The sequence below is a fragment of the Elephas maximus genome, chromosome 10 (genome assembly GCF_024166365.1).
Source record: "Elephas maximus indicus isolate mEleMax1 chromosome 10, mEleMax1 primary haplotype, whole genome shotgun sequence".
In the NCBI taxonomy this organism is placed as follows: Eukaryota; Metazoa; Chordata; class Mammalia; order Proboscidea; family Elephantidae; genus Elephas; species Elephas maximus.
Window position 1 is genome coordinate 12,986,608 of NC_064828.1, and position 19,615 is coordinate 13,006,222.

A 19,615-nucleotide genomic window follows, 5' to 3' on the forward strand; every position below is an offset into this window, starting at 1 on the left:
TTCTTTTAGGCCCCATTCAAAGCTATTTTTATAGTAATGTCTTCCCAGTTATTTGTGATTCCTTTCTTTGCTTCTTAGAGTAAGTAGCTTGTCCCGTTTACGTGGTACTTAAAATTTCCTTATTTGATTGTGTGTGTATGTCTTATAGTTCCTATCCATTTTGCAGATCCTGTGGAGGTAGCCCTAGTAATACATAGAACAGTTTTGTGCTCATATTTAGTAAACATTTATCAAATAATAATGCATGCTGAAGTTGATAACTTATGACTCATTTGCATTTTCCTTTTCCTTTTAGGAAGAACTCTTACTAGTGGCTTATAAAGAATGTCACAAAGCTGTGATACGGTGCAGTTCAAATTTCATGTCTAGTAGCAAGACAGTAGTACAATTGTGTGGGCATACTTTGGGAACTAAGTCCTACAGAGTGTCTGAGGATCTTGTAAGCATACATCTGCCACTGTCCAGGACTCTAGCTGGTGAGTGTTTTGTTTTGCATGATTTTATTAGCTTTATTTTTTGGATATTCAGAGTAGTAGAATTATTCTGTTTTTCTTCCCTGCCTAGTGTATATACACATACTCAGGCCAGATACTGCAGTTAAGAGCTGTCACTGTCACTGTCCTTCAAGGAGCTATCCCCGGAACATCAGTCTAGAGATGTTTGTTAGCTTGGGACTTTTGTTAGCTGAATTATCTAGTGAATCCTTGTAAGTTTACACTTTAAGAACTAACCTGGTAATTTTTCCTTCCCCCTCCCAATTTAAATATAATAAATATTTTGCTGCTGGTTTTTAACCCTCCTCTCTGCCTGATTTCACCAGTGTTTTGTTTGTGTCACTGTTCCTCACACCGCTGAAAGAAAAAATCATAGATTTTCTTTAATCATTCTCTGATTTGCATTTATCAAATTGTGATTTATATGCACTAAAATTAACATATTTTAAGTGTACCTTTCATTGAGTTTTGACAAACATCTATGCCCATGTCACCAATACCCCCTCATCAAAATACTGAACATTTCTGTTATCCCAAAATGTCACTTTTTCCCCCTTTGCACTCAGCCCCCCTCCTCACCTCCACAGGCACCCACTGATCTGATGTTTGTCACTGTAGGTGAGTCCTACCTTCTCTAGAACTATATATATGTGTGTGTATATATATATATATATATATAAACCATGCGATATATAGACTTTTGTGTCTAGCTTCTTTTGTTCACATGTTCTTAATCCATGTTGTTAAGTAAATCAATATCTCATTCAGTTTTGTATATGAGTAGTAAGCTATTTTACAAATATACCAGGATTTCTTTTTCCATTACCTACAGATTCCACTTGAGTTGTATCCAATTTTTGGTTATTGTGAATAAAGACGATACTAATATTCGAATAAGTCTTTTTTGTGGACATATGTTTTCATTCATTTCTCTTCGGTAAATACCTAGGAGAGGAAAGGCCGAGTCAGATAGTAGATGGATGTTTATCTTTTTAAGAAACCGCCAAACTGTTTTCCAAAATGGTTGTACCAGTTTACTTTCCCACTGCCAGATGATGAAAATTCCATTTGCTTGATATCATCGTCACCAGTGCGTGTCATGTACTGTCGCCCTGTACTTGTAATTTACATCCTCTTGATTAACAAAGATACTGAATATCATTCCAGTTCAGTGTTTGTTTATCTAAAAATAAATATTTGGATTATTTTCATTTCTTTTTATGCTTGGTTAAGATCAAAATAATAACATTTTGGTGGGCAACATATTTTTATGTAACAGTGTAGGATCTTAAATATATTAATAATAATTGTGATTGAGAAATAGAAGCCAAAAGTTGATATTCTAGGATGTCATTTCTAAACTCAGCAAACATACATTTAAATCACACAGGTTTCTAAACTCGATGAGTTAACTCGGGAACAAATTGACTGGCATTAATTACTTTTTTTGTATTTCTCCTTTTTTTACCTTTAGGTCTTCATGTGCGTTTGAGCAGGTTAGGTGCTGTTTCAAGACTTCATGAATTTGTGCCCTTTGTAAGTGACTCTATTAAATAAGTATTGATTTGCTTATCTTCTAATTCTGGACACCTTTTGGTTCATGGATGGGAAGGAAAATAATATTTTGAAACCCACCTGAGTAATTCCCATTATTACTTTTATGACTATTATTAGTTTTATGTCTGTAGATAGTTCATCACAATCTAAATCACAGGGACTTAGAAGTCATCCAGTTCAGCCCCTCTGATTTTTCATATGAAATAACCGAGAAATACATAGTACCATAAGCTTGAGATATATCCAATCTCTGTGACAAATAATGAGATTGAACTCACTCTTGTTTCAGGAGGACTTTCAAGTAGAAGTCCTGGTGGAATATCCTTTGCGCTGTCTGGTGTTGGTTGCCCAGGTTGTTGCTGAGATGTGGCGAAGAAATGGTCTTTCTCTTATAAGCCAGGTACGGCAAGGTATATTATTCACATTTATAAGGGTACTTATCCTCTGAATAATATATATATATGTATATATATATATTTGTTTGTTTTTATATCAATCTACCTTGTGCCCCCTAGATTTTGCTGAGTATTTTCTTTCTGTTCTCTTGTATAAACTCTTGGAAATGAAATAATAGACATTTCTCCTTCTACCCTATTTACTGCTTATTCCATCTTAATTATAAGAAACTAGGCTGCTTGAGTGGATAGATGATGTGAAAGCCAGTGGGACTGCCAGAAGTTTCCCATTCACATGTCTTTTCTGTGAGGAGTACCTTACTTGAACCTCTTTAGTTTTCCCACAACTTGTCTTAATTGAAGGTCACTTTATAATTTTTCCTTCTGTTTTAGAGCAAATAACGAGACGTGTTTTCCTAAAAGGTGAGGAAGCAAAGACTTGTAAAGATACCACTCGGGAGAAAAATGGTGTTATGATTGATAGTAGAAATTGGTTTACTTTTATTGAAGTAGATATTTTAAACTTAGGAGAAATAAACTCTGTTATTACACATGTTGAGAATAATAACTACTGTATTTATAAAGCATTTTTGACTCTAAAGTGTATTTATGCCATACTTCCTCATTTTATCCTTATAAGAACTTTAAAATGATTAATAGACTTAAAACTTATTTTTTGGCTCTAATGAATTCTAGAGACTTCTGTTTAGAGAAAATTTTAAGAATAGGCTTTGTTTTTTTTTGGAAGAAATAACTTAGATTTAATCCCAAAACCAACGACACACACATACTCACTATTCTCATATAGACATGTACAACCATTAGAGTGACCATCATTTAAAGTTATTACTTTCGTTATTATTATTATAAAAACATCGATTCACATTTAAGGATAGATTTTGAGAATTTTGCTTGAAACGAAATAGGTCTTTTAGCATCTATTCTGTTTATTTTATAGGTGTTTTATTACCAAGATGTTAAGTGCAGAGAAGAAATGTATGATAAAGATATCATCATGCTTCAGGTACCTATTTAAATTACTTTTAATATTTATGTCATAACCTTCTTCCTTAAATTCATTCCTTTCCAGTAATAGATGATACTATAGTTATTTTTAAGTTTATTTACTTAAGTTTTTCTCACTGTTAAAACTGAGTAAGATAGCATAGAAATGGAAGGGCTGCTACTTTATCTTCTGTAAGCTTCTCACTTTTCATACGGTTCTATTATAGACAAAATGTTTCTCCAGTTAATACATGAGAAATACATTCCTCGGTTTCTTTTACAGATTGGTGCGTCTTTAATGGATCCCAACATGTTCTTGTTACTGGTACTTCAGAGGTATGAACTTGTTGATGCTTTTAACAAGATCATATCCACAAAAGACCAGGTAAGTAACAGAAACTGATAAATGAAATAATTCCAAAGGGAAGATTATTGTTACTGGTTTAATCATATCTTAAAATTTCTTTATGTCTCCATCCAAAAATCATCTATGCACATATGACATATGTATCATGTGTGTATACATATACTGTTTTTGTTCTAGAAAAATTAGAAAATAGAGGTAAAAAGGAGAAGAAAAATCCCTCCTAGAGATGATACTTCTGCAGTTTTGGTGTCTTTGTTTTTAAAGCAAGTATTGGATCATTCTCTATGTGCTGTTTGTAACCTGCTTCGTATGCTTAACAAAATACTGTAACAGGTTCTCCTTGTCATTAACTGAGTATACAACTACGTCATCATTTCTACGTGCCGCATAGTGTCCCATTGTAGGATTACGTTATACTTTAACTATTCCCTGTTGTCAAAGAGGTTTTTCTAGTTTTTTGGTCTTACAAACCTGTCAGTACTTAAAATATTTGCATGCTTGGGTAATTATGTTATTCAGATAAATTCTAGAAGTGGATATGCTTGATAAAGCAGCACACCCTTTTGATTCATATTGTCAACTTACTCTCAAAAAAAGTATTTTGATTTAAGTTCTTTCTAGCACTGTGTACATTTATAATGGCACTGTTACTAGAATTCTTTTTAAGCTATGTCAATCTCAGAGGTAAAAGATGATATTTCATTTTAAATTGCGGTTCCTCAATTACCAGGGAGGTCAACTGTTTTCATGATTATTGACTTTCTTTTTTTCTTTTTGGTAATGAATTAGTTATCTAATCCTATAGTTTACCTTTTTTTTTTTTTTGTAAAAGCTCTTTAGTAAGGATATTAACCCTTCACCTACTGTATTTGTTACATTTTTTCACAGCTGTTAATTTGTCTTATGGTGTTTTACTATATCTTTATTGTTTTAATATTTGAAGTACCAGCTTGTAAAGTAGCCCTCAACTACTTTGAATTTAGGAAATCACATTGCTTATTCTTTCAAATTAGAAGCCACGTGTAAATGGCCAAATAGGATAAAAAAATGCAGTGCTTATTTTTAGTCATGTTTTCTACTCAGTGAAATTGAGTACCCGATTTAGAATAGTACTTAAATAGGCAAGATGTTAGGGAAGGGCAGTCTCACCATAACTGTTTGGTATCTAGTCCAAACAACTTTCTCACCAACCTAGGTAGAAGAAGAGTTAAAGACTATAATTAATATGTTGACTTAAAGTTATATGAGGAATAATAATAAAAATAATATCTAACACTTGTTATTGAGTTCTTATTATGTATAGGTATTGTGAACCGTGTTGAATTTGATGTCAAAAAGAGGAATTATTTCATCTCATAGCTACCTGTTACAGAATACTAGACTGGGTAGACCATGTGTCTGATCCAGAAATGCATGTTTTATGGAGGTTTTGGGTTCTTCTGTAACTAATCTATTCTTTTTTAATTCTATAGGATTTGATTAAACAGTATAATACATTAATAGAAGAAATGCTTCAGGTTCTCATCTATGTTGTGGGTAAGACTAAACAAATGTTTTGAAATAGATCATGGTTACTTTTTTTTTAAAAGAACATTAGTGAGAACTGTGATTTATCATTTTATTCCTCTCCGAAACACAGGGTAGAATATTAGTTAGAAATTAATGTGACTAATGATTTATAAGTTTAAAAACCTACCTTTAAAAAAAAAAAGCACGAACAACCTTATTTTCAGTATCTGATATGTAATTGTTTGGGCTTCTTTAGACATCTAGGGTTGTAATCATCTCAGATAGAAATGTAGAAGAAAACATCTACATATTCAGTGCTAAAATTTATGTATGTGTTTATTATATCTATCTATAAGGGAAATTTGAACATAATGTAAGTCTAGGTAAAATATGTTTATCATGTTGCTCTATTAAATTACTTTGTGCCTTTATTGGCCATATTTTACCTAGAAAAAGGAAAAAAAATGTTCTTTGCCAGAAATAATGTTATATCAAGTTATTGTGACGTTGATCTTTAAAAATGTGTGTATTTTCTTGCAGAAACATTTTGTTTGTAGATTCTTCTGTTTAATACAGATATACTATGTACCATGGAAACCCTGGTGGCGTAGTGGTTAAGTGCTATGGCTGCTAACCAAAAGGTTGGCAGTTCGAATCCACCATATGCTCCTTGGAAACCCTATGGGGCAGTTCTCTCTTCTATAGGGTTGCTATGAGTCAGAATTGACTCGATGGCAGTGGGTTTTATATACCATAGTCTCTCTTGATTTTAACACCTGGAGGCATCCAGTGCCATTATCCTGTTCTTGACTTCCCATTCTGGCCTTTGTCTCTTACCGTGTACCTTTCTGCATGAGACACTGTTTGTTATGTATAGGACTTAGTGAGGAAGGCCCTAGTGTGCAGTGGTTAAGCGTTCAGCTGCTAATCAAAAGGTCGGCCGTTTGAACCCACCAGCCACTCCTGGGGAGAAAGATGTGGCAGTCTGCTTCCATAAAGATAACAGCCTTGAAAACTCCATGGGGTAGTTCTTCTCTGTCCTGTAGGGTCACCATTGAATCAGAATTGACTCAATGGCAAGGGCTTATTGAGGTTTCTAGCCATTAAAAAAAAAAAAAAAACCTATTGCTTCTAGTTGATTATGACTTGTAGCAATCCTACAGAACAGAGCAAACTGCCCCATAGGGTTTCCAAGGCTGTAATCTTTACCGAAGCAGATTGCCACATCTTTCTCCCTCAGAACAGCTGGTGGGTTCAAACTGCCAACCTTTCTGTTAGTAGCTGAGTGCTTAAATGCTGCACCACCAGGGCTCCTTTCTAAGGCTTAAAAACATGGGTTCATTTTACTTTGCAGGCAGCTAGTTGCTGGACTGGCTGCTAATCTCTGCAGAAAGTGTGGTGAGCCTTGTTGCTAGGTGGACATAAATCTTCTAGGCTGCTAACTCGTCCTGTCCAGACTATTCCAGTAGGAAACTCATGAAAGAAATGGGCAAATTAACAATGTGTAAAGCTTTTAAATTGATCATATACTTTTATCAAATTATAGAAACTAGAGGAGATTTTTGTGTTCATTCTTGGAGTAGTATATGAAGAATTTCTAATATTGAACTATATTTTTACTGTTTTATTTTTTGCTGTTTTGCTTTTATTGCTACTCTTATTTTCCTGTTATTGCGCTTATCCAGATTTGTTGGTTTTTTGCTTCCATGTGACTTGAAATTTAGTTAAGACTTGGTATCTATCTTCCTGAGTATAAATTCATAGCTTTAAGGGTGTCAGCGTTCAAAACAGAAACTGATTTTATAATGGAAGAAACAAAGAGGTAGAAAAAATTTGGATTTAGAATCAAAAGATCTAGTCTTGGCCTTGTTACGAACTCCCAGGGGCATGCCGTCACACTTGGGCTTCAGACTCCTGATTTGTAAAATGTGGAGGTGACCGACATGATCTGGAAGGTTCCCTCTGGTGCTAAAATTCTAGGAGACACTGTCCTTAATGAAAAAAATTGGATAATCATTAAGTGTTTTACAGTAGTAAAGAGGTATCAATTCACTTAACAGAAAGTACTCTTTATCAAATTTTTAAAATCCAAGTCTCTTAGGCAAGGAAGGGATTCCTCTGTATCCTTCTGGTAGCTATCATAGGACTCTGTGCACAAGCTGTGGCATTGAGTATCAGCGGTGACAAGAAGTTGCAAGCCTTCTTGAGGAGCTAGGAATTAGATGTTAGCAGCAGCGAAGTTGTCATAGTTTACTTACCTATGTTGTCCCTCCATTTGGTGATTTATTGAGATGAAAAATGGGAGTCTGGACATGTGGGCATTTTAACAATACCAGTCGTTCCTGATGTATATTACTTTTTTGTCATTTAATACTTAAAAATATGTTTAAGTATAAGCAGTCCCCAGGTTATGAAAGAGATCCATTCCTAACTGTGTCTTTAAGAATTTGTAGGTTAAGTCGAAACAGGTGCATATGATGCCTATTTAGCCTTACTTTAGTGCAAGAAAAGTCTCGAAAGCCTTTTCAGTGATTTAAAAGCTGCAGGGGCAGCAAGTGAAGGTGATTGTGATGAATTTATTGCAAGGATTTGTTTCGACAACCAAAAAAACCTGTTGCCGTCCAGTTGATTACCAACTCACAGCGACCCTATAGATCAGAGTAGAACTGCCCCGTAGAGCTTCCAGTGAGCACCTGGTGGATTTGAACTGCTGACCTTTTGGTTAGCAGTCGCAGAACTTAACGACTATGCCGCCAGGGTTTCCAGTTCTCTCAAAGTGAGGGCAGATTTACATAATTAAAGGGCAAGTGTGAGTTATCCCTGAGTTGGATGTCTGTAACCTGGGGACTGCCTGTATTTTGTTTTTCAGTTTTTCACTGTGTTCTTTCATAAATAACAAATAGAGATAAAATTGAGGAAGCTCTTAAATGAAAAATTATTATTCAGTGGTGGCCACTGCTCCTTCAATGCCATCTGCCTTGTTTCCTGGATTAGAAACACACACTAGTTTAATTGAGGGGCCTTGTTTATAGTGTGTGTCTATATGTGTGTATAAGTAAGTTAAGAGAAGGCCTAGGTTTTCCTTCAGGTCTCTTGGTTTTTCTTCCTGTGTCTTTCATCAAATAGGTTTTTGTTGTTCAGTTTTTGGGAACATGTCTCATTTTTGGCCCCTCTCTCACAGAATTTTAATTTAAAGCAATGTTACTCTATGTGTGCTCCTGGTAGGGAGAAATTTAAATAGAAAACAACTAATTACTTCTCTTTTTCTTTTCCTTGTTTGTATTAGGAGAGCGTTATGTACCTGGAGTGGGAAATGTGACCAAAGAAGAGGTCACAATGAGAGAAATTATTCACTTGCTTTGTATTGAACCCATGCCACATAGTGCCATTGCCAAAAATTTACCTGAGAATGTAAGTCTGGTTTGGTTTTTTTCTCCACTTACTTCGAGATGGGATGGTTTTTTTGTTTGCTTTAATTGGGAGCAGCCTGTTTTAGGAAAATATGTTTAGCAGAAAGCCCTGTATTATTACTTCGCTGAGGTAAAACTATCACCATTCATCCCTTAGCCCTGTGAACTTTCATTCTAGTATTCCAGGCATTTTAGAAGACATTTCAGAACAAGAAACTCTTTGACTTTTTGTTTATTTTAAAATAAGATTTCTCCAGAGGAAAAGGGGGCCCCCTGAAATACTGAGACTCTTCGGATGGGGTGTTAGTCTGGTCTGAAGCAGACATCAAGAAAAAATATTTTAAGATTTTATTAGGGGAAACAATATCTGTGAGACAAAATGGAGAGGGAGCTGGAAAAGCCTGAGGGAGCTGTCAGACCACCATGCAAGCCTGACGCTGGGTGAAGGAGAGGGAAGGAAGGCTGAGTAAAAGCATCCTAGACTGCTAGGCATCTAAGGAAGGCTTGGCACCTCCCACATCTCCCAGAGTGAGCCTGCATTAATATTCTGTCTGTGCCCGTTGCCTGGGAGCAGCAGCCACGGGAAGCGTGGCCTTGGTGTGACCAGAGTACAGCAGCGGAGGCCCGTGATCAATTAAGTTTGCTCTGATTTGAGGTCTAAAGGGCACATTCTCATGGCCACCACAGGTGGTATTCATGTTTTTTGCATGTACAGATATTGAAGTAATAGTCCTAAAGATGGAGTCTCGTATTTTTTCCTGTGATTTGATTATGAATTAGAACAATGATTCTTAGAATTAGACTTGTTTGGACTCTTTCTGGAGTCCCTGAGTAGTGCAAATGGTTAGGGCACTCAACTAGTAACCAAGAGGCTGGAGGTTCAAGACCACCCTGAGGTGCCTTGGAAGAAAGGCTTGGTGATCTACTTCTAAAAAATCAGCCATTGAGAACCCTGTGGAACACAGTTCTACTCTGACACACATGGAGTCTCCATGAGTCAGAACTGACTTGATGGCAGCTGGGTTTTTAGGGGCTCTTTCTGAAGAACTGTGCTATCAAGGCTTTCCAGAGAGCTAGAAAAGGAATAAACTAAACAATAATATCTGCGAAATAGTGGTTTTAGTGTTCCAGGTCATTTTTTCCTAATACATATTAAAATAACTGTTTGAAATGTTAAAAATACGTAACTGTGTGGCAACTAAAGCCCTTCCATGCACCACCAATGGCAGCGTATACTTCGCAAAAGCAATGCTTTAGGGCACACCCTAACCTTTTACTGGTCACAATGGGTCCGTTTTTTTTCCTAAAGGAGTTTAAATTTCTTAATTTTCATAAGACTATAGGAATCTGTGAGTTTACTGTAGTAGTTTGACTAGATCCTATCCTGATTTTAAATGACTTCATAAAAAATAGTGTTCCTTCTTCAAGTAAAAGCTTAGGCAAATCAGAAAAAAAGAAAAAAAAACCTATTGTAACTGCAGAAGCCTGTATGTATAATATAGTTGAATGTCTATGTATGTTTTTTGCTATAAATTACTAATTGGACCCCATTTATTTTGTTACCTTGGTTTTGGGAATTAGTACAGCATGGGCATGAATGTGATGAATGTGCGACATAAAGAAAAACTCATTTCTTTGAATAATAATGGTGTGTGCATGTAAACACGTATCTGAAGGCAAACTTGATAAAATTTCTTCCTCAACCAGTTTATGTGATCTCGGTCAAGAAATTGGTCTCCCAAAGCAATGTTAATTGGCGTTAGACCTAATTTTTAAATTGAATGATCTTTTTTTTGTTGTTTCCAAAACACTTCAGAGATGCTGTTGAAAATATCTTTCAGTTTATAGTAAGAGGAGTAAGTCATTATATGAAGGTAAAAATGACAAAAATACTTTTTCAACAGGAAAATAATGAAACTGGTTTAGAGAATGTCATAAACAAAGTGGCCACATTTAAGTAAGTACTTAATATTTTTGTTTATTCTAAAAGATAGACTGATCTCTGTTCCTGTACCGAGGATACTTTGTAGAAGTTCTCCTGTTCTTGCCTGAACTCCTAAGAACAGCATCCAGACTAGAGGGGGCAGGATGAGGGGCACGTGGTAGACACTTAGTACATGTTTGTCAAAGAAATTAGTGTTTTTGGCAGGTGAATGAGAAATGGCCATTTGTGATATTAGGTGATTTAGATAGTAAGTAAGCAAATAAAGCTTTCTGATAGTATCTTTCTCATTAATTCTAAGCTATGACTTTATTATTATTCTGTAAATTTTTATTTTACATGCTAATTTTAGATTTTTCTCTAGTAGAGTTAGAACAGTATTTTAAGATTCTTTGAGATATATAAAGTGGAAATAAGATTTTAAGTGGATTAAATGTTAAAACTTGAAAAATTAATACTAGTAGTGGATTTTTACTTGTTACGAATGTGTTTATATAACTACTATTTTCAAATAACTTTTAAGATAGAATGTAACTTTTCTTTGTTCAGTGAAATACTTCACATAAGAATTAGATAGAAACCAAAAGCTATTTAATATGCAGAACAAATATGGTGTAGTCCTTTTGGCCTTAGTACTTTTCCTTGTAAAGCTGTCTAAAGGACCCAGCATTATATTTTCATCTGCAATTTGCTGAGGATGTAACATCTCCCAACTGTTTTAGATTGGACCTTAGACAATGCAGTGAGCTTTAATTGAAGAGGCAAATTTTAGGTTTCAGAGGCCAAAAAATAGCCTTAGGGATTTAAACCTTAAGGTGTGGGATGAGGACTAGATTGTGTAAAATAAACATCCTCAGAATTATTTTAATTGCATAATTACAAAACACGACCTAGCTGATGTTAGGACTTTGGACTCAAAACATAGGGTCTCAGTTTTACTATTGAAATAAAATTTACCGTTTCAGTTTAAGCAAGCTGAATGAGTTATGATATTTTTCTCTTTCTATCTTTTGAGCTTTAGATCAGTTTTAGATTCTTATTTTGTCTGTTCAGTACTTGAAGAACACTCTAGTTCATCTCTAAATTTGCCATATATTTAGGAAACCAGGTGTATCAGGCCACGGAGTTTATGAACTGAAAGACGAATCACTGAAAGACTTCAATATGTACTTTTATCATTACTCCAAAACACAGCATAGCAAGGTAGGAAACAGTATTCCTCTTGGTAAATAAACCTCAAATGCTTTCTGCTTTCTGAGTCCCTAGAAAAGTGCCATGCTGGTTCTCATTAATAGAGGCCATTATCTCATCCAAGAAGTTAAAATTGAATCAATGATATTATTTAGTATACAGACAATATTCACTTTTTTCTAATTATACCTAAAATGTCTTTTATAGCTGATTTTGGGAGAGGGAGATTCAATCAAGGATCCTGTACTTCATTTAATTTTCATGCTTCTTTTGTCTCCTTTAATTTCGATAATCTCTGCCCTTTTTTGCCTTTTATTACACTGATATTTTTGTAGCATGCAGGGTAGCTGTCTTTTAGAAGATCCTGCATTCTGTATCTGTCTGATTGTACTTTCATAATTAGACAGAAGTTAAACGATTTTTGGTATGAATACTACATGGGTGATACAAATTTCCCATTGCATCACATCAGTAGGCACAGAATGACTGTCCATTAAGGGAAATGTTAAGTTTGATCCCTATCAAATGATTAATTTCCTGCCCATGGAATGGTGCCCTCTGCATATAACAGGCTTTCAGTAAATATTGTTGAATGAAAGAATGGGGATTAAATTTTTGATGAGGGATAACTCATGCTTTGCAGTGGCCTCCCTAAGGATAGCCACTTTGTTTCTGGGAAAGGGTAGAATTTTGAATACATGCTTCAGTACCAAAAATATTTTGGTCAGTTGATGAGTCTTTTCTGTTTGCCAAACAGTGTATTTAATGACAGATATTTTTTATAGGCTGAACATATGCAGAAGAAAAGGAGAAAACAAGAAAACAAAGATGAAGGTAAAAAGTGAGATTCTGAATAGATTCATCTTCTGTGGTTTTGTGGCAGCAAAGTATGTGGTGTTTTGGTTTTCATTTTGAGGGTGGGCAACTAATAGAAGTGCAGAGAACCTTTTGCTTCTTGTTCACATATTAAGATATGGCCTACATCAGTGGTGATAGAATTTTAAATTTATAGCAAGTGGAATTTATGTTAGGCAATTGACGTAGTGACTTACATTTCCCTTGACATACATTGACGTTTTCAGTACTTTAAAAAGAGCAATTAATATTTTCAGTGCTTTAAAAATAGCTGGAAGTGCTCACTTGTCTATGCCAAGAAATTTGGAAGAAGCTGCCTGGCCATCTAACCGGAAGAGATCCATATTTATGCCAATTCCCCCAAAAAGTGATCCAACCGAATGTGGATATTATTGAAAAATGTTATTAACATCACACACAAGCAAAATTTTGCTGAAGATCATTCAAAAGCGGCTGCAGTAGTATATCAGCAGGGAACTGCCAGAAATTCAACCAAGATTCAGAAGAGTATGTGGAACCAGGGATATCATTGCTGATGTCAGATGGATTCGGCTGAAAGCAGAGAATACCAGAAGGATGTTTACCTGTGTTTTATCTACTGTGCAAAGGCATTCGACTGTGTGGATCATAACAAATTATGGATAACATTGCGGAGAATGGGAATTCCAGAACACTTCACTGTGCTCATGAGGAATCTGTACATGGATCAAGAGACAGTAGTTCAAACAGAACAAGGGGATACTGCATGGCTTTAAAGTCAGGAAAGGTGTGTGTCAGGGTTGTATCCTTTCACCCTACCTATTCAGTCTGTATGCTGAGAAAATAATCCAAGAAACCGGACTGCACATGAAGAAGAACAGGGCATCAGGATTGGAGGAAGAATCATTAAAAACCTGCATTATGAGACGCGGGGCCAAGTTGGCAGAGTAGTCAGATGCATCCGCTGATCCCTCTTACAACAGAGGCCCGAAAAAACAAGTGAATCAATTATATATATGACAAGCTAGGAATGCCGAACATCAAAGGCAAAGTTAAGAAATTAGACTGAGTGATGGGGGAGGGAGAGGCAGTGCAGAAGCAGCGAGGAGTTGCCAAGCCCGCGGCAATGCCTCAGCCTGATTCCTGGGCACGACTGCGGTGGGGCTGATGGTAGTTTTTGGAGATGTGGCCACCTCAACGAAAGGAGGGAAGCAAAGTGGTACACCCCTGACCCTGTGGCATGTCTGCAGCAGGGTAGGCCGTGGAGTATAGGAAGTGGCAGCTTCAACAAAAGAAGGCAATCGAAGTGCCAACATGGCTTTTAGGATGGGGCAGCTTCAGTGAAGGAAGACAAGCGTGGGAGACAGCCCTAACCCCCTGGGGCGATTTTGGCAGGGGCCCAGCCAGCCCGCCTCTGGAATCTGAGATAAAAGAGTGCTCTCAGCACAAGATAAGTGATTTTGTCTAATTACAGCAGATCTAATAGCTCCTCCTTTTGAAAGAACTCTCTTCTATCTATCTGATCCCTCTTCCCTCTGCCCCATCTGGCTTCATTAACAGTTGATTACCCTGGGCCTGAGATAGGTCCTGCTACACTCCCTGAGCCATTCTCCTGGCCTTGGAAAAGGAACAAATTAACAAATGGGAAGAAATACTCTGCCAACCCCCCTAAACTGGAAACTCAGAAGAAGCAGCTCTAGTCCAGGCACAAGTGATCCACAGACTTTGTCTTTCACCCCGGCATGGATCCAGGTGGCTCCACTACACCAGATAGGATCTGGCTATTATATTGCAAAGGTGAATCTGTTTGAGGCCTGACTGTAACTGTTTCAGCTGTGCAGTGGAGAGGCACATTTTGGACATATGATACTGCTCTGCCTATTAAATAAAGCCTTCACCTACCCACAGCAGGGGCCTGAGGCCTGGAGGCTTCAACCGCACCACCTAGCCACCCACAAAAGGGCTCCAAGGATAAGTGGTGCCTACCGATCCTTACAGGTAAAAGCATTGGTTGCCTATGGTACAGCTGCAGAGCCCACCCACAGGAGCTCTCTAGAGAACAGGGACATGCCTTCCTCACAGACACTCAGGGGAAGGTTGTCAGCCCCTGCCTTCCTCAGAGTGTGACCCCCTGCTGCTACCAGAAACATGTGCATACACCAATCACCACTGCTTCTCTAAGATGGTAAGTGAGAGCCTACACCACATATGAGGTGACTATCAGGACACCTGAGCTGAATCTTTATAAGAATAGTGAAAGGACTCCTAAGCTCATATACCTGGTAACAGCTCTAGCCATCTGGTAACAGCACATTAGTGCTTCAAAGATTCTAGTAATCAAGTTAGCTCATGCTAGTAGCCTATTTGGGTATACCAAAACAAAACAAAGCAAGAAACTAGGACACAGTGAACAAACATAAATTAATACAATTATTTATAGATGGCTCAGAGACAACAGTTGATATCAAATGACATAAAGAAGCAGACCATGATTGCTTCAACAAACTCCCAAAACAAAGAGTCATGGACTCTCCTGGATGAAGATTATTTCTGGAATTACCAGATGTAGAATGCAAAAGATTAATATACAGAAATCTTCAAGACATCAGGAATGAGATCAGGCAAAACGCAGAACAAGCCAAGGAACACACAAATAAAGCAGTTGAAGAAATGAAAAAGATTATTCAAGAACATGATGAAAAATTTATTAAGCTGCAAGAATCCACAGAGACAGCAATCAAATGCAGAAGATTAACAATAAAATTATAGGATTAGACAACTCGATAGAAAGTCAGAGGAGAAGAATTGAGAAAGTGGAAGGCAGAATTAGTGAGAGTGAAGATAAAACACTTGGCAACAATATATCCAAAGAAAAATCAGATAAAAGAATTTTAAAAAATGAAGAATCATGTGGAACTCTATCAAGAAGAATAACTCGCAAGTGATTGGAATACTGAACAGGGAGGGATAACAGAAAATACAGAAAGAATTGTTGAAGATTTGTTGGCAGAAAACTTCCTGACATCGTGAAAGATGAGAAGATATCTATCCAAGATGCTCATCGAACCCCATACAAGGTAGATCCCAAAAGAAAGTCATGAAGACATATTATAATCAAACTTGCCAAAACCAAAGATAAAGAGCAAATTTTAGGAGCGGCCAGGGATAAGCGAAAAGTCACCTACAAAGGAGAATCAATAAGAATAAGCTCGGACTACTCAGCAGAAACCATACAGGCAAGAAGGCAACGGGATGATGTATGTAAAGCATTGGAGGAAAAAAAATTGCCAGCCAGGAATCATATATCCGGCAAAACTGTCTCTCAAATCTGAAGGTGAAATTAAAATATTTACAGATAAACAGAATTTAGGTAATTTTCAAAACCAAACCGAAACTAAAAGAAATACTGAAGTGAATCCCTTGGTTAGAAAATCAATAATATCAGATATCAACCCAACACTAGAACACAGGACAGAGCAACCACATGTCAGCCCAGATAGGGAAATCACAAAAATAAATCAAGATTTTAAAAAGTGGTCAAAACGGGGAATCGCTGATGTCATTATATAAAAGATGACAACATTAAATCAATAAAGAGGGACTAAATAAAGTAGGCATAGATCTTCCATCTGGAGAGGATGTCAAGGCGCTCTAGGGAGATACAAGTTAGGTTTAAACTTAGAAAAATAGGAGTAAATATTAAGGTAACCACAAAGAAGACTACAAATCCTACACATCAAAATAAAAAACAAGAAAAAGACCCAGCAAAACCAAAATAAACTACAGTGAAAAAGACACACAATTTACAAAGAAAAACTACTCAGCAAAAAAAAAAAAAAAAAGTGGAAAAATAAAACTATCAACACACAAAAAAGGCATCAAAATAACAGCACTAAATCAATACTTATCTGTAATCACGCTGAATGTAAATGGACTAAATGCACCAATAAAGAGACAGAGAGTGGCAGAATGGATTAAAAAACATAATTGTCTGTATGCTGCTTACAAGAGAGACACCTTAGACTTAAAGACACAAACAAACAAAAACTCAAATGATAGAAAAAATATATCAAGCAAACAACAATCAAAAAAGAGCAGGAGTGGCTATACTAATTTCTGACAAAACAGATTTCAAACTTAAACCTACCACAAAGGATAAGGAAGGACACTATATAATGATTAAAGGGACAAAATACCAGCAGGACATTACCAGATTAAATATTTATGCACCCAGTGACAGGGCTGCAAGATACATTGAAAAAACTCTTAACAGCATTGAAAAGTGAGATAGGTAGCTCTACAATAATAGTAGGAGGCTTCAACACACCACTCTCAGTGAAGAACAGAACATCCAGGAAGAAGCTCAGTAAAGACACAGGAGAGCTGAATGCCACAATCAACCAACATGACCTCATAGACATATACAGAACACTCCACCAAACAGCATCCAAGTATACTTTCTTTTCCAACGCACATGGAACACTCTCTAGAATAGACCACATATTAGCCCATAAAGCAAGCCTTAACAGAATCTAAAACATCGAAATAACACAAAGCATCTTCTCTGACCATAAAGCCATAAAACTAGAAGTCGGTAACAGAAAAATCAGGGGCAAGAAATCAAACACATGGAATCTGAACAACACCTTGTTCAAAAACGATTGGATTATAGAACAAATTAAGGATAGAATAAAGAAATGCATAGAATCCAACAAGAATGAAAACACTTCCTATCAGAACCTTTGGGACACAGTGAAAGCAGTGCTCAGAGTCAATTTATATCAATAAATGCACGCATACAAAAAGGTGAAAGGGCCAAAGTCAAAGAACTATCCCTACAACTTGAACAAATAGAAGGAGAACAACAAAAGAAATCTTCAGGCACCAGAAGAAAACAAATAATAAAAATTAGAGCAGAATTAAATGAAATAGAGAACAGAAAAACAATTGAAAGAATTAACAAGACCAAAAGCTGGTTCTTTGAAAAGATTAACAAAATCAATAAACCATTGGCCAGACTGACAAAAGAAAAACATGAGAGGAGGCACATAACCCAAATAAGAAATGAGATGGGTGATATCACAACAGACCCAACTGAAATTAAATGAATCAGAGTACTATGAAATGTACTCTAACAAATTTGAAAACCTAGAGGAAATGGACAATTTCTAGAAACACACTACCTACCTAAACTAACACAAACAGAATCAGAACAACTAAATAAACCCATAACAAAAGAAGAGATTGAAAAAGTAATTAAAATACTCCAAACAAAGAAAAGCCCTGGTCCTGACGGCTTCACTGGAGAATTCCACGAAACTTTCAGAGAAGAGTTAACACCACTACTACTAAAGGTATTTCAGAGCATAGAAAAGGATGGAATACTCCCAAACTCATTGTATGAAGCCAGCATAACCCTGATACCAAAATCAGGTAAAGACTCCACAAAAAAAAACTACAGACCACTATCCCTCATGAGCTTAAACATAAAAATCCTCAACAAAATTTTAGCCAATAGAATTCAACAATATATCAAAAAAAAGAATTCACCCTGACCAAGTGGGATTCATACCAGGTACGCAGGGATGGTTTCAACATTAGAAAAACAATCAATGTAATCCATCACAAATAAAACAAAAGACAAGAACCAGGTGATCTTATCAATTGATGCAGAAAAGTCATTTGACAAAGTCTAACACCCATTCATGATAAAAACTCTCAGCAAAATAGGAATCGAAGGAAAATTCCTGAACATTATAAAGACCATCATATACAAAGCCAACAGACAACATCATCCTAAATGGAGAGAGACTGAAAGCATTCCCCCTGAGAACAGGAACCAGTCAAGGATGTCCTTTATCATCAGTCTTATTCAACATTGTACATGAGGTCCTAGACAGAGCAGTTAGGCTAGATAAGGAAATAAAGGACATCCAGTTTAGCAAAGATGAAGTAAAATATCTCTCTTTACAGATGACATGATCTTATACACAGAAAAACCTAATGAACCCTCAAAAAAACTACTGAAACTAATAGAGTTTAGCAGAGTATCAGGATACAAGATAGACATACATAAATCATTTGGATTCCTCCGCACCAACAAAGAGAGCATCGAAGAGGAAATCACCAAATCAGTACCATTTACAATAGCCCCTAAGAGGATAAAATATTTAGGAATAAATCTAACCAGAGATGTAAAAGACCGATACAAAGAAAACTATAAGGCACTACTTCAAAAAACCAAAAGAGACTTACATAAGTAGAAAAACATACCTTGCTCGTGGTTAGGAAGACTCAACATTGTTAAAATGTCTATTCTGCCCAAAGCGATCTATAAATACAATGCAATCCCGATCCAAATACAAGGGACACTTTTTAATGAGATGGAGAAACAAATCACCAACTTCGTATGGAAGGGAAAGAGACCCTGGGTAAGTAAAGCACTACTGAAAAAGAAGAACAAAGTGGGAGGCCTCACACCACCTGATTTTAGAACATATTATACCGCCATAGCAGTCAAAACAGCCTGGTACTGGTACAATAGCAGATACATAGACCAATGGAACAGAATTGAGAATCCAGATAAAAATCCATCCACACATGAGCAGCAGATATTTGACAAAGGACCAAAGTCTGTTAAATGGGGAAAAGACTCTCTAACAAATGGTGCTGGCATAAGTGGATATCTATCTGCAAAAAAATGAAACAAGACCCATACCTCACACCATGCACAAAAATGAACTCAAAATGGATCAAAGACCTAAATATAAAATCTAAAACGATAAAGATTATGGAAGAAAAAGTAGAGACAACACTAGGAACCCTAATACATGGCATAAACAGTATATAAAACATTGCAAGAAATGTGCAAACACCAGAAGAGAAGTTAGATAACTGGGAGCTCCTAAAAG

The 19,615-nt window shown here is 36.4% G+C and overlaps 1 protein-coding gene across 1 annotated transcript in view; it reads left to right on the forward strand.

Annotated features, from left to right (window-relative positions):
* The window catches only part of UBR1 (ubiquitin protein ligase E3 component n-recognin 1), a 156,925-nt gene that overhangs the window by 79,475 nt on the left and 57,835 nt on the right, over window positions 1-19,615 (forward strand). The window contains exons 15-24 of the mRNA XM_049899674.1: window positions 296-476; window positions 1,969-2,030; window positions 2,341-2,451; window positions 3,405-3,470; window positions 3,735-3,836; window positions 5,291-5,354; window positions 8,614-8,738; window positions 10,642-10,694; window positions 11,780-11,882; window positions 12,656-12,704. Of these exons, the coding sequence (XP_049755631.1) occupies window positions 296-476; window positions 1,969-2,030; window positions 2,341-2,451; window positions 3,405-3,470; window positions 3,735-3,836; window positions 5,291-5,354; window positions 8,614-8,738; window positions 10,642-10,694; window positions 11,780-11,882; window positions 12,656-12,704 (916 nt within the window). The remainder of the gene's footprint in view (window positions 1-295; window positions 477-1,968; window positions 2,031-2,340; window positions 2,452-3,404; window positions 3,471-3,734; window positions 3,837-5,290; window positions 5,355-8,613; window positions 8,739-10,641; window positions 10,695-11,779; window positions 11,883-12,655; window positions 12,705-19,615) is intronic.